At 34.5% G+C, this 12219-nt stretch overlaps 4 protein-coding genes across 5 annotated transcripts; 3 read left to right on the forward strand and 1 right to left on the reverse strand.

The window, feature by feature from the left end:
- The first annotated feature begins 1462 nt into the window (after positions 1-1462).
- LOC111805432 (putative glutamine amidotransferase GAT1_2.1) lies at positions 1463-4240 on the forward strand. The gene is made up of 4 exons (XM_087121513.1): positions 1463-1663; positions 1780-2510; positions 3302-3514; positions 3626-4240. Exons 1-4 carry the CDS (start codon positions 1573-1575, stop codon positions 3863-3865), a joined length of 1275 nt encoding a protein of 424 aa, XP_086977639.1. The 5' UTR covers positions 1463-1572; the 3' UTR covers positions 3866-4240.
- Positions 4241-5046: 806 nt separating this feature from the next.
- On the forward strand, positions 5047-6020 carry LOC111805523 (uncharacterized). The gene has a single exon (XM_023690650.2). The coding sequence runs from the start codon at positions 5124-5126 to the stop codon at positions 5601-5603; it is 480 nt and encodes a 159-aa protein (XP_023546418.2). The 5' UTR covers positions 5047-5123; the 3' UTR covers positions 5604-6020.
- A 315-nt stretch (positions 6021-6335) lies between these two features.
- Positions 6336-8667, forward strand: LOC111781219 (uncharacterized). 2 transcript variants are annotated; one of them, XR_015420066.1, is made up of 5 exons: positions 6336-6583; positions 7583-7643; positions 7726-7900; positions 7989-8174; positions 8355-8667. XR_015420066.1 is itself a non-coding variant. In XM_087121782.1 (4 exons), exons 1-4 carry the CDS (start codon positions 6467-6469, stop codon positions 8395-8397), a joined length of 396 nt encoding a protein of 131 aa, XP_086977908.1. In that variant the 5' UTR covers positions 6343-6466; the 3' UTR covers positions 8398-8667. The 2 variants fall into 2 exon arrangements, 1 of the variants encoding a protein (XP_086977908.1); XM_087121782.1 differs by lacking the exon at positions 7989-8174 and having other exon boundaries at positions 6343-6583.
- Positions 8668-9793: 1126 nt separating this feature from the next.
- LOC111781353 (uncharacterized) lies at positions 9794-11243 on the reverse strand. The gene has a single exon (XM_023661935.2). It carries the CDS (start codon positions 11185-11187, stop codon positions 10405-10407), a length of 783 nt encoding a protein of 260 aa, XP_023517703.1. The 5' UTR covers positions 11188-11243; the 3' UTR covers positions 9794-10404.
- Between the last annotated feature and the right edge of the window lie 976 nt (positions 11244-12219).

A 12219-nucleotide genomic window follows, 5' to 3' on the forward strand; every position in this document is an offset into this window, starting at 1 on the left:
ATATTACTTTACCAATAATTTTAGACCTAACTTGCAGATCATGTGACACAAAATGTCCATAAACCTATCATTTGTAGCTACTGGACTCGTAAAAGAGATCTACAACAACGTTATTACCACTAACTACCTTGCTTACATTGATTTGTAAAATAAACATAATCCAATATTTTCTTAGAAGAATCAACTAATGTATGCATTGAATTTGACGTGAACATCAACCTGAAATAGGTCAACTTATATAGGATCCAACAACGGTTTATTTTTTATTTTTGGTATTGTTTTTATATATTTGTTGATAAGATAAGATATATGTATAGTTGACCATATTATAAGATTTCCAGATGAGGAATAGGGATAAGGACTTGACAATGTTCCACATAACTAAATAATCCAATTTTGATTTGGATTGAAGTAATAAAAAATAATATGGTTTTTTTTATTATAAATATTCATACTTTAATTTTATAAACAAACAATATATCATATGGTGCAATTCCAACTTTTCCCCTTTAGTTAACTCCTGATTTTGAGTGTCCCAATTAATTAATACCCTTTTCTATCTCTATTTGATTTTTGGTTGGCATGAAGTCAAACCCTCTTCTCCCCTTCAAAAAAAAAAAGAAAAAAAAATTAAATAATATATGATCCACCAATTGAGGAATTATTTGAAATAATTTTCAAAACTACCTTTTTAAAAAAAAAAAAAAAAAAAAAATCAAATGAATCTTAATAAAATTTCAAACATAAAAATAATTGCGATTGAAATGGAATAAATAAATAAATAAATATGGTAATTTGGATTAAAATAGAGTAAATAAATAAAATTGGAATAATAAAAAACCGATAAAATAAAAAGAAAAATGAATAAATACATAAATGAAGCCTCCACCAGATATATTGGGCTTAAATAAATATTAGATATTAGATAAGAACTCCACCACACCACACCCTGCCGCCTCCTTTCTTTCCTATTCCCATTTTCCACGTGTACTCTTCTCCTTTTTTATAAAAAAAAAATATGATATTTTAAAAAATTAAATAAATAACTATAAGATTCTACCAAATCGCAAATAGTTGAAATAAAGAAATATTTTTTATTTAAAAAAACGAAATCATAAATTTGAAATTTGAAATTTGAAATTTTATGACGTTTTAATAAATAAAGAAATAAATAAATAAATAAGAAAACGTTTCAAATGTTAAAGAGAGGGGCAGCGGCCGCCACGCGTGCCACCGAACCACCTGGAGAACTTTCCAAGCCTACGCGGCGCAACGATCACAGTGGCTCTATCCATTTTTCTCATCCGTCTTTTTAGACCTATTTTTGTTATTTATTATTATTATTTATTATTATTATTATTATTATTATCGTTTATATAATTAATTAAAATTAGTAGGTTTTAATGAGCTGTTAATCAATTTCCTTTCTTCTCCTATTTTTTCTTAAACAAACTATTTCCATAAATCCAAAACCCATCAAAATCTTCTTTCTATAAAGGATGATTTCCTCCCACCATTCTTCACAACAATCACAAACCAATACAACAAAATTACTCTTCTCTTCCCTTTTTCATGGCCGCGTCTGATCTCTCCGTCATTCTCCCCCGCGTTCTCGTCGTTTCCCGCCGCTGCGTTCGTAAGAACAAATTCGTCGATTTTGTCGGTCAGTTTTTAGATTTCGTTCATTATCATGCATTTCAATGAAACGATCGGATTGTTGATCAATATGGATTGATCTTTTTTTTTTTTTTTTTTTTTTTTTTTTTTTTTTCATTTCAGGGGAGTACCATCTCGATCTCATCGTTGGATATGGCGCAGTACCGGTGATAGTCCCGAGAGTCTCCGGCGTTCACATGCTTTTAGAAAGCTTCGAGCCGATCCATGGAGTTCTCCTCTGCGAAGGCGAGGACATCGATCCGTCTCTTTACGAGACCGATACCGCTGGCCTCTCTCAAGAGGAGCTCGATGAAATCAGGCGGTTACACACCAGTGACACCGCCATTGATAGAGAGAAAGATACAATCGAGTTACGATTGGCGAAGCTTTGCCTCGAGAGGAACATTCCGTACCTAGGGATTTGCAGAGGATCGCAGGTCCTTAATGTCGCATGCGGAGGTACGCTTTATCAGGACGTTGATAGTGAGATTCGGAAGAAGTGTCCGGGAGGGGAAAAAGTGGTTCATATGGATTACGATAATTACGATGGGCATAGGCATAGGGTTAATGTTGTGGAGAATACGCCATTGCATAATTGGTTCAGAGATTCATTGGATGAAAAGAAGATGGAGATTATGGTGAACAGTTATCATCATCAAGGAGTTAAGGTGTTGGCTCAGAGATTTGTGCCCATGGCTTTTGCTCCTGATGGATTGATTGAAGGGTTTTATGATCCAGATGCCTATAATCCTGAAGAGGGAAAGTTCATTATGGGACTTCAATTTCATCCTGAAAGAATGAGACGCCCTGATTCTGACGAATTTGATTATCCTGGATGCCCTGCCGCTTATCAGGTACCTTTTCACTCACCTTTTAATCAACTACAACTCTGTTTCTGTGGTTTCAAATATTCATCCAACCAAACAGAGCTTATCTAAAAGTGTCCTGTATCTAAAGATAAGGATTTGAAGTTTAGAATCAAAATAAAAAGATCTTAATATTTTTGTTTAAGTATTAAGGTTTGAATAACTTTATCTGGATCAAAATAAAATAAACACTAAAATAAGATTCGATTCTTTTTTAAGTGATGAGATTTAAGTGTTGATTATGTAGGTTTGAATGTTATTTTGATTCATATTTGTTCTTTATGAAGTTCATCAGGTGTCTTATCTATCAAGTTGTGTTGTTCTATTAGAGGTTGTTTCTTTTAGTTCTAAAGCCTTCTGTAAGAACTGTTTTATTGACCCAAATCTCAGATCGGTTTCTTAGCTTCTGTACATGAACTATTTAATTAACATGAATCTTACGTCGGTTTAAAAACTGACTCCAGGCCCACCCTCTTTCCTTTGACCCCTAAAGCCTTCTGTAAGAACTATTTAATTAACATGAATCTTACGTCCGTTTAAAAAGTTCTAAAGCCTTCTGTAAGAACTGTTTTATTGACCCAAATTTTTGCATCTAATTTTAGGAAACGCTTATGATTTAGACAGGAACCAAAGCATTGGTACCGTATCAAGTTATGATGTTTCTACAGCTTTTGAAACAGAAATGAAGTCCGTTCTTATGTCAAGTATTTTATATTATGAGAATGTTGATAATGGTAACTGGAGGTTAGCTGAAGTTGTTCATTTGGGATTTGGTGCAGCAATTTGTGAAGGCAGTGGTTGCATACCAAAAGAAGTTAAACAGCAGCACATTATCAGCACCCAAAAAGGCTTTAAAGCTGGACAACGAAATGGAGAAGAAAAGGAAGATCATAGTCCGAAGCTTCTCCCTTGCCAAGAACTTATACACGACCGGCCGCGACGCCCAGCTCGAGCGAGAGGCTGAGCTCGAAGTAGGAGCAGAGTTCCTAGAGGTATAATCAGAATCAAGTGTCAAACCTCAAATGCAGAAGCCTTATTATTAGATCACAAAGCCAACTGTTTTGAACTGTTATGTTTTGTTTTGCTTTGATTTGTTTTTGCAGTCGAACACTGCTCTGAGCGTGCAGCAAAAGAACAGGCTGAAGCAAATGGGTGCAACAGTGAGAAATGGAGGGTCGTACATAGAGAAGCTGAAGGTAAATGAAGAGAGAGAAAGAACAGCAAAGAATGTGATGGGGAAGATGACAATAGAGCAATTGTCTGATCTCATGTCATTCTACCATATGATGGGTCAGATCTGCTCAGAAATTTTGGAGAGAAAGTTGAACGATATTGTGAAGTAAAAGCCAGCAGTTTGGCCTTTTGATCTGTCATTTTCTAAATTATCTTTTGCTGTTGGGGTCTCATCAATTTCATTAAGGATCCACCACAAATTTATGTATCTCTCTCTAATTTATATTTTCTCTCTCTACAAAAGGTGGGTAATGGATTGAGGACCTCCAAATTTGTAACCCTCTCTCTCTCTCTCTCTCTCTCTCTCTCTCTCTCTCTCTCTCTCTCTCTCTCTCTCTCTCTCTCTCTCTCTCTCTCTCTCTCTCTCTCTCTCTCTCTCTCTCTCTCTCTCTCTCTCTCTCTCTCTCTCCATTGCTAATGGGTTGGAAATCATTATGTGAATTATATTGCAATTGTAAAGTTTGGGAACCCATGTTTTACTTTTCTATGCTGTTGACTTGTAAATACTGTAATTGGAACAGAAATGGACCACCCAAATCCATTATCAATGGATCATTACTCATACCCATTTCACGCCATCTCCAAACTTCGTGTAACCCTTATCAGGATCTCTTCAGTCATCAAAATGTAATTATATTACTCAATAGACAACCATGCAATACCAAACATAACATTGAACAATTTGAAAAAGATAATTCAACGTTTTCATTCTCTTCATGAGCTCGATATCGTCTCGAACGACCCCTATATCGACAGATTAGAGATGTAGCCATATAGATAGCCGAAGGCTTTTGTGTTTTAAATGAGCTAGGATGTCTACTTCATTCTTGAAGCTTCACTCGTTTGCGACTACACTAGACGATTTCATGCCCATTTAAAGCTTCCGAGCACACATAAACTTAAATGCATAGTTTTGAAAGTTTAAAGAAAACAGTTTAAAGAAAACAAATGTGTTAAAATTGACTAAAATACTGTGATCAGTTAGCCATTGGACTTTGAAACTATATAATAAGTCTCACATTTTTTTTTATTTTATATTTAAAAAATATGCTCGACAAATTTGACATATTAAATAAAAATTTAATAGATCAATTAAATAGAAAATTTGGAAGGATGTGTAAGCAAGTTCCTAAGACCCGCCACGTGTTGAGCATAACCCTCCAAATAAGATAATAAATATTTTATAAAAATAAAATAATAATTTTATTCTCTGAAACTCCAAAGAGTAAAGGATCCATTCGGCAATTCGCATCTAACTCCTCACTTCTCATCCCCAATTCAGATCTCTGCCGAATTTGATTCCGATTTCCGATTTCCAATTTCACAGAGCACAAATTAAGCAACGAATCTCTTAAATCTCCATCTCCCATGGCTACCTTGCATAAATTCAAGCTCTTAGCCTCCCAATGTGCCGTCACTGGTAGCCCTACCCGAAGTCCCACCGCTAGCCCCGTCATTCATCTTCGCCGCCGCCGCCGCAAAACCCTAAGAATGCTCCTCAATCGTACCGATCGCCGTCGATTTCCTTATCAAGACACCTCCGCCGATCCTCAAGATGTCGACGACGATGACGACGACCAGAATATGATTCCGGAAAAGAACGATAAGGAGGTACGAGCCAGGCGGAAACTCAAGGATTTGTTCGTCTCGTCGCCGCCGCTCGAGGATAAGGTTTCCGATAGGCGAATCGAAGAACAGGAGGGACTGTTAACGGCGATTAACGCCAGCGCTGCCGGAATCGGTACGACCTCCACCACTCGCCGGTCCCTGAGACCGATATCGACTACATTTCGATACAGATTCCTCCGGCGAGCTTGGCGGCCTGTGCTCGTCGCGATTCCGGAGTAGAAGATGCTCCTCGCTGGTAAAATCTGTACGAAGAAATTCCATATTTTTGCCTCAATTATTTTTTCTTTTTTTATTTTTCATTACAAAATTTTCCTAAAAATTCCGCGTCGAGCAGTAGAAGGGAAGCAATGTAAATAAAAAATAAAAAATAAAAAATACGATTGATATAAATTACAATTAGAAGTTATTATTAAGACTAAGAAAGTAATTAATCAAGTATTAGCGGTAGCGCCGTATTTTGACAACGCGCGCCGTTGCGTCAAGTACGTTGATAAACATTTTAACGATTAAATCAAAAGAAAACCGTTACCGTTAAATATTATATGAAGGTAGCAATGATGGAATTAATGGAAAAGCTTTGTTTTGGGAATTTTATAAATGCATTATCTCAAACCAAATGAATAGTTTTAGTGTGATTTACTTATATATAAATAACCTAATAACGGATCGGTACTTGATGGCCCGGACACCTCTCACATTCCTTGCAACATTGTCATGTTATATATTCATCGCTTTTAAATAGAAAATTATTTCTATAGACTAACACGAACATCGTCCTGGATCATTTATGTACCTTTTATTTATTCGTGTGTTACATTTTGTCTATCTAAAATCATGGTTTCATTTTTTGAAACTTTAAATGTATTATTAAAAAATAATTTTTTAATAATAAAATATAAAATTTAAGTAATTTTAATAATTCCTAATGATTTGGGACTAAATAATAAAAGAAAATTATTTATGAGACAAGGGAAAAAGACATGGAAGAAAAGAACGCGGGCCGTTTTCGCTCGTCGGAAGAGAGAACAAAAATCGGAACTGCGATCAAATTATAATTTCGAAGAAGCGAAGGTAGAGTGAAAATGGCGGATGAGGAAGGCGAGCGGAGATCTCCAGAAATTGCGTCAACTCCGTCGCTACAACCTAATTTCAAACCTAAACCTAAAGGAGTCACTCATGAGCAGCTCTCTAAATTTCAGGTTTTTTCCCCTTGATTTCCTACAGATTATGGCTTCATTGTTCTTTTCCTATTGTTTTCCTTCTTAAGTTTCTGCCTTTTGGTTTTCAATACTTCACTTCGCTTCTTTTGCTTCCGATGATTTTCTGTGCGTGCAACTAACGAGAATATTCTAGTTTTCAATCTAAAGTCTTGCTCTTAAATTCATTGATTTAAAAAATTTTGTTGTTGCATTGGTAGGGTTAGAAAACCGCTCTTCCCATAGAAAGTTGTAATTTCTCTGGAATTATCTCCTTAAATAACATTCATTTTCTATTTGGTATTTTCTTCTTAGAAACCTACAAACTGTTGATAGAATGCCATGATCTGATGTGTTCTCTTCATCTTAATTCAAGGATGTGGTTTATGTAAAATGGATGGTTGAAGGCATTGCTTATTTTGTTAATCCATTATTCTTGCAGTTGAATTATTTGGGACAATTTCCTTGGTGCTTCCGACCCTCTTTGAATATCTCTGTTGGCAATTGAGTTTTCTAGCTTTCGGCCCCATTTCTATGGGAGGAGCTGAACTTAATTAGGTTTGTACCATCAGGCATATAAGATAGGAGTTAAGATCATTGTTTTAAGTGGCTTTTGTCACCAAAGAATTTTGAAACTACCTTTTTTCAAAAAATAAATAATTGTTACCAAGAGGAGAGAAGCTTCTTGGAAATGGAATTATGAAAGATACTTCTATACATATGGTAGTTGGAATAGCAATGGTAAATATTATTAGGCTAGATTATTAGTTGAATAGAAACGGCAGGTTTTCACTTGACTGGAGTTCCGGAATCAGAATTCAGTTAAAGTTTTCTCTGTCAATTTTTTAATGGCCCTGTAAAAAATGAATGTCAATTTCTCAGTGACGTTTTAATGGCTGCTCTCTTTGGTTAATGTTTTTCTTTATTGATATGTTCTTGCCCCTTAATATACTCTCTCTATTCATATTCATTACTCCTTATATTATCAATTTAATACGACAGGAGCTTCACAGGAGGCGACTTCAGATAAAATCAAGGTCAAAGATAAGAAAGAATACGAAAGGTTTTTCTAATTTATTGCATTGTAGTGTAGTTTTTTGTTGTAAGCGTATGTTTTAATATTGAAGTCCTTGTTGGAAAAATAGGTTTGACTGGAAAATCTCAAATCAAGGATCTGAATACCATTGATGAAGTTACCGAAGTTGAACACTCGAGACTTTCCAGTTCTGATGTCGATTTTGGGGAAAAGAGCTCCCATGTTCAGCGAGATAACACAAAAACTACACTTCCATCCAAAAAGCTACACAAGTTACATTGGGGGTATGAGATATTATGATAAATATCAACATGCTTGCTATTGAATATCTAAGTATATAATATATATACCCATATATGAGTGTGTCTGTAGTATCCAAACTGATGGGAACCAAGCTCAACAGTTGGTTGGGGAGGAGAACAAAACATGTTTTAAAAGGGTGTAGAAACTTCTTCCTAGTAGACGCGTTTTAAAATTTTTGAAGGAAAGCCCAAAGAGGACAATATCTGCTAGCGGTGGGCTTGAGCTGTTACGGGGGAAATTTTCTTTAGCTATCTGGTAGGAAATATGTCCCATCTCCCCACCTCTTGGCCATGCAATTTGTGAACTGGCTGCTAATGAATTTTTGTTATTTTTTTCTTATTCAAAGAGGAGAGAATTGGGATGGAAAATAGAGATGACTTTATCTGTGGTCTCGTATGTCTTCTATATATTTCTCTGATGTTTATACATCGCCAGGCTTGACACCAAGGAACCATGGGAAAGGAAGGCAAACATGTAAACAAAATGTATACCCGTAGATGAAGTGCAGCTGCCAAGTGCCTATGGAACTTGAATGACAGGGCGGGGGGGGACTCAAAAGGTACTTTTCTGAACTATCTAAGTCTGATTTTAGGTAGCTTTTTTCTGTTAAAATGGTGATGAGCTTGACATGTTCAATTCACAAAATGTTGGTTTGATTTGACATACCACAATGGATAGAATGACAAAAGGAAATGACGAACTAAACAAGATGAAATAAAATGGTACCGACAACATATTGATTTGGTCACTTCTCATAAATTTACCCTTTCTTAAGCTTTGAATACCTCAAACCCAACAAAAAGAATAAGAAGGTATATTCCATTTCCAGTAAACGCGGCGTCGTTGGGTTTATGTGTTACCTTAATATGATGCATAAATAATTACAGGACAATTAAATGTTTCCTGTTAAAGTAAGTTGGGAGATTCTATTTTCATCCCATTTATGTCACTTATGACCACTTTTTTGTTAACTCTTTTCTCATTCTGGATGATTTGAAACTTTTAGTCATAAATATAAAAATCTAACATAAAAAAACTAGTAAGAAATCCCCAGATGAATAACTTTTCATCGTTTCTCGTGGGAGCACCATTGGTAAGTACGTTATAAAATTTTTAGTCATAAATATATGTCCATAGCACCCTAAAACATGCAACAACAGATGATGGGAAGCCCGGTGAAAAAATTGAGTTACAGTCAATATTTTTCAATTTTTTAGTGGCGAGTTAAATATCAATGAATTTGACCAAATGATACCTTTAGTCACTTTTTAAATTATATTATTGGTCTTTTTTTTTTTTTTTTTTTTTTTTTTTGTCGTTTCTCAAAGATATCCCATTGACAAATTTTAAAAAGTCTCATATCTCACTGTAATTTCTCAATATATTGACTAAATATTGTAATAAGCAAAAAATTCAAATGATTTAAAAAATTTGTCATAAGGTTTCTGTCCATTTTAGTTATTGACTTTCAAATGTTTCAAATGTTAAAAGTTTAAACTTTGATTCATATACTTCCAATAACGCTTAAATTAGTCCTTTTAAAAAATATTCTATTAGCATTTATTTTATAATTTTTTTAAATATTTTGACATTATGTATTTTCTTACCTGAAAATTATTATTCTTTAACTAATTTCAATAAATAAATAAGAAAAAACTTTAGAACCAATTGTAGGAACCATTTTTAATCTTAGAGAATTCATCCACTACCAAAATACTATTTAACCTAAATTTTATTTTGATTAATCACTTATTATATTTATATTGATTTGATTTTAACCAAAAAAAGAAAAAAAAAGTTAAAATTTCAGTAATTGTTTGAACATACTTCTATCTTTTACGTAATATATAAAAGTAAATTAGAAATGAAAAAGATGGGAATAATGGATCCACTCTACAGTCATTGATATTCCCTCAAAGCCAAAATACAAACACTTCGGACACAAAAAGAAGACTGTTTCTGATTTCTATGCGAGAGAGAGAGAAAAAAATGACAGAACCCAAATTCAGATTTATGCGTCTGAGTGTTAGAAAATACCAAAAGCAGAAAGTGAAGAGCAATGGACAAACAATGAAAAGCAATGCCTAACCTGTCCTTTCTTATTCCGAAGCCTTGCATGTGCCTTCAATTATGCCACCGCTCTCTCCTCTCCTACCATACATTATCCATCTTCATCTTCTTCATCCCTCTTCCTATCTAAATAATTCAACTCCATCACCCCATTTCTTTAGTGTTTCAACATGGGTTTTGCTTTGACTTCGTTCGATTACCAACAGAGTTTCTGTTTAACGTCAATCAATCCGTGGATCACACCAGAAAAGCATCTCTTCCGACTTTTATTTTATGTTTTAAGAATCATATTCGAAATTGAAAAGGGGAGGGGGGCAAAAGGGGACAGAGAATTACAGATTCCACAAGCTTTTTGCAAATCAGACAATCAGATGGTTATCCAGAGAAGAAAAAAGGAAAAATGAAACGGAATCATTCACTTTTTCTTGCTTCTATCCTTGCCAGAGGAGAATATTGAGCCCAAACCGAAAAGATTCCCCGAATGAACATTTAGAATAGGGTTTACTTGGACTGCATTACTGTACGAACCATGTACCTTCTTCAATGGAGGTTTCTGATATCCCATTGAAGACGAACAGTGTTGTGAATTTTTTGGCGCGTTTCTATGAGAGCTCTGTTTTTGAGTTACACCGTCCTTTGATAATGTCGTTCGCTTAATATTCGGCGCAGACCCGGTGGAATTGCTTCGTGATAGAAGCGGTAATGGACATAAGCTGCGAGTGTAACCAGAGCCACAGCTACTGCTTCTCTTGAAACCCCAAAATGATTTGAAATTCGAGCTTTGCTTCTCTTCAGAATCACTACTGACGGCGTCCTTGATTTCCTTGGGCGAGCGATCTTTCTTCAAACATTTCTCCGCATTAGAATCGAGCGATTTCGCTCGCGTCAATGGAGGAGAATGATTAGAGAAAGAAGACTGATCGACACGCAGATGTGGCTCTTCCAACCTCTTCTTGATTTCGAGGGGCAAAATTTTTCCGTGAGAGAAAATCTCATCCGCGGAGGAGGATTCCTGATGGGAGCATTCACGAATGCAAAAATCGAAATCGAAACTGGAATTGAAAGCAGAGGAACTGGATCGAGAATTAGGGCGCTGTTCAACGGGAATGGCTTCGGCATGGATGAAATCATGAGAGAATGAAATTCTAGGGCTCAATGCGACAGCGGGAATGTCAGGAGAAACGGCCTCGATCGCCATGGAAATGGGAAAGGAGCATAAACGAAGAATGCGTGAAGAAGAAGAAGAAGAAGAAGAAGAAGAAGAAGAAGAAGAAGAATAAATGGATCGTGAGAAAGAGGAGAGAAGATGAAGAGCATTGAAAACCGACCAAATTAAGAGATTCAGAGAGATGATTGGAGTTTAATAAGAACCAGCCATGGAGGAATTTCTCCAACCAAGAAATTAAATGGAAAATATCATTTTCAAATAAATAAATAAATAAATAAATAAATAAATAATTTAATATAAGTATAAGATCTAAAGTTGACCTATGTCCATGATGCGATGTATTTTTTCATAAAAGGGTTTCCCGGAAGTCACTTGATAGAGTTAAATCATGGAATAATAATAATGTTCTGATGAATGCATTAGTGGGTTGGATTATGCTCTATTCAATTATATTTACTACTCTATCATATGTTTCAAAATATTCATATCACATTAATATATAAAATAAAGTATCCAACCATATATATATATTTTAAATTAAAGTTAAATTATTTTCGTCAATTTCAAACTAATCAGTTAGATACCAACTTGGTGGTTTGAAATTAATGTGATATAATTGAATTTGAAAGTCGTGAGTTTCATTTCTTTTTAAGTATTTGTCGATTCTTAGTCTAATCTCAAATAATTGATATATATCTATATAACATCGAGGGCCTTTTTCTTTTTTTTTTTTTCTTTTTAATGTTACCACTTTTTGTCCCAAAGCCACCCCTTTAATTTCACACCATATTTTCCTTTCAAACCAAAACAATAAAAAATAATTGAAAATAATTGTGACTTTTCATACATTATTAAAAGATAATAAAAGAAAAAAAAAAGATTATTTGTTTGAAAACGAAAATTGTTTTACTTTCAGAATTTGTAGAATATATTGAATTAAAGTAGGCCATAAAATAATGAAATATGCTCTTTTTTAAAAAGAAAAAAAAAAAAGAAAAAAAAAAACTTACTAATCCAAACAAGAATACGACGAAAAAATTGAAAACGAAATATCAGAAATTC

The sequence above is a fragment of the Cucurbita pepo genome, chromosome 1 (genome assembly GCF_057944985.1).
Source record: "Cucurbita pepo subsp. pepo isolate OVF chromosome 1, ASM5794498v1, whole genome shotgun sequence".
Lineage (NCBI taxonomy): Eukaryota > Viridiplantae > Streptophyta > Magnoliopsida > Cucurbitales > Cucurbitaceae > Cucurbita > Cucurbita pepo.

Excerpts from the sequence above, each read along its gene's own strand:
- LOC111781219 (XM_087121782.1), top strand. The coding sequence starts at position 6,467 with ATGGCGGATGAGGAAGGCGAGCGGAGATCTCCAGAAATTGCGTCAACT. Across the intron at positions 7,644-7,725 it reads GATAAGAAAGAATACGAAAG|GTTTGACTGGAAAATCTCAA; the intron begins GTTTTTCTAATT and ends TTGGAAAAATAG. Across the intron at positions 7,901-8,354 it reads CTACACAAGTTACATTGGGG|GCTTGACACCAAGGAACCAT; the intron begins GTATGAGATATT and ends ATACATCGCCAG.
- LOC111805432 (XM_087121513.1), top strand. The coding sequence starts at position 1,573 with ATGGCCGCGTCTGATCTCTCCGTCATTCTCCCCCGCGTTCTCGTCGTT. Across the intron at positions 1,664-1,779 it reads CAAATTCGTCGATTTTGTCG|GGGAGTACCATCTCGATCTC; the intron begins GTCAGTTTTTAG and ends TTTTCATTTCAG. Across the intron at positions 2,511-3,301 it reads GATGCCCTGCCGCTTATCAG|CAATTTGTGAAGGCAGTGGT; the intron begins GTACCTTTTCAC and ends GATTTGGTGCAG.
- LOC111805523 (XM_023690650.2), top strand. The coding sequence starts at position 5,124 with ATGGCTACCTTGCATAAATTCAAGCTCTTAGCCTCCCAATGTGCCGTC.
- LOC111781353 (XM_023661935.2), bottom strand. The coding sequence starts at position 11,187 with ATGGCGATCGAGGCCGTTTCTCCTGACATTCCCGCTGTCGCATTGAGC.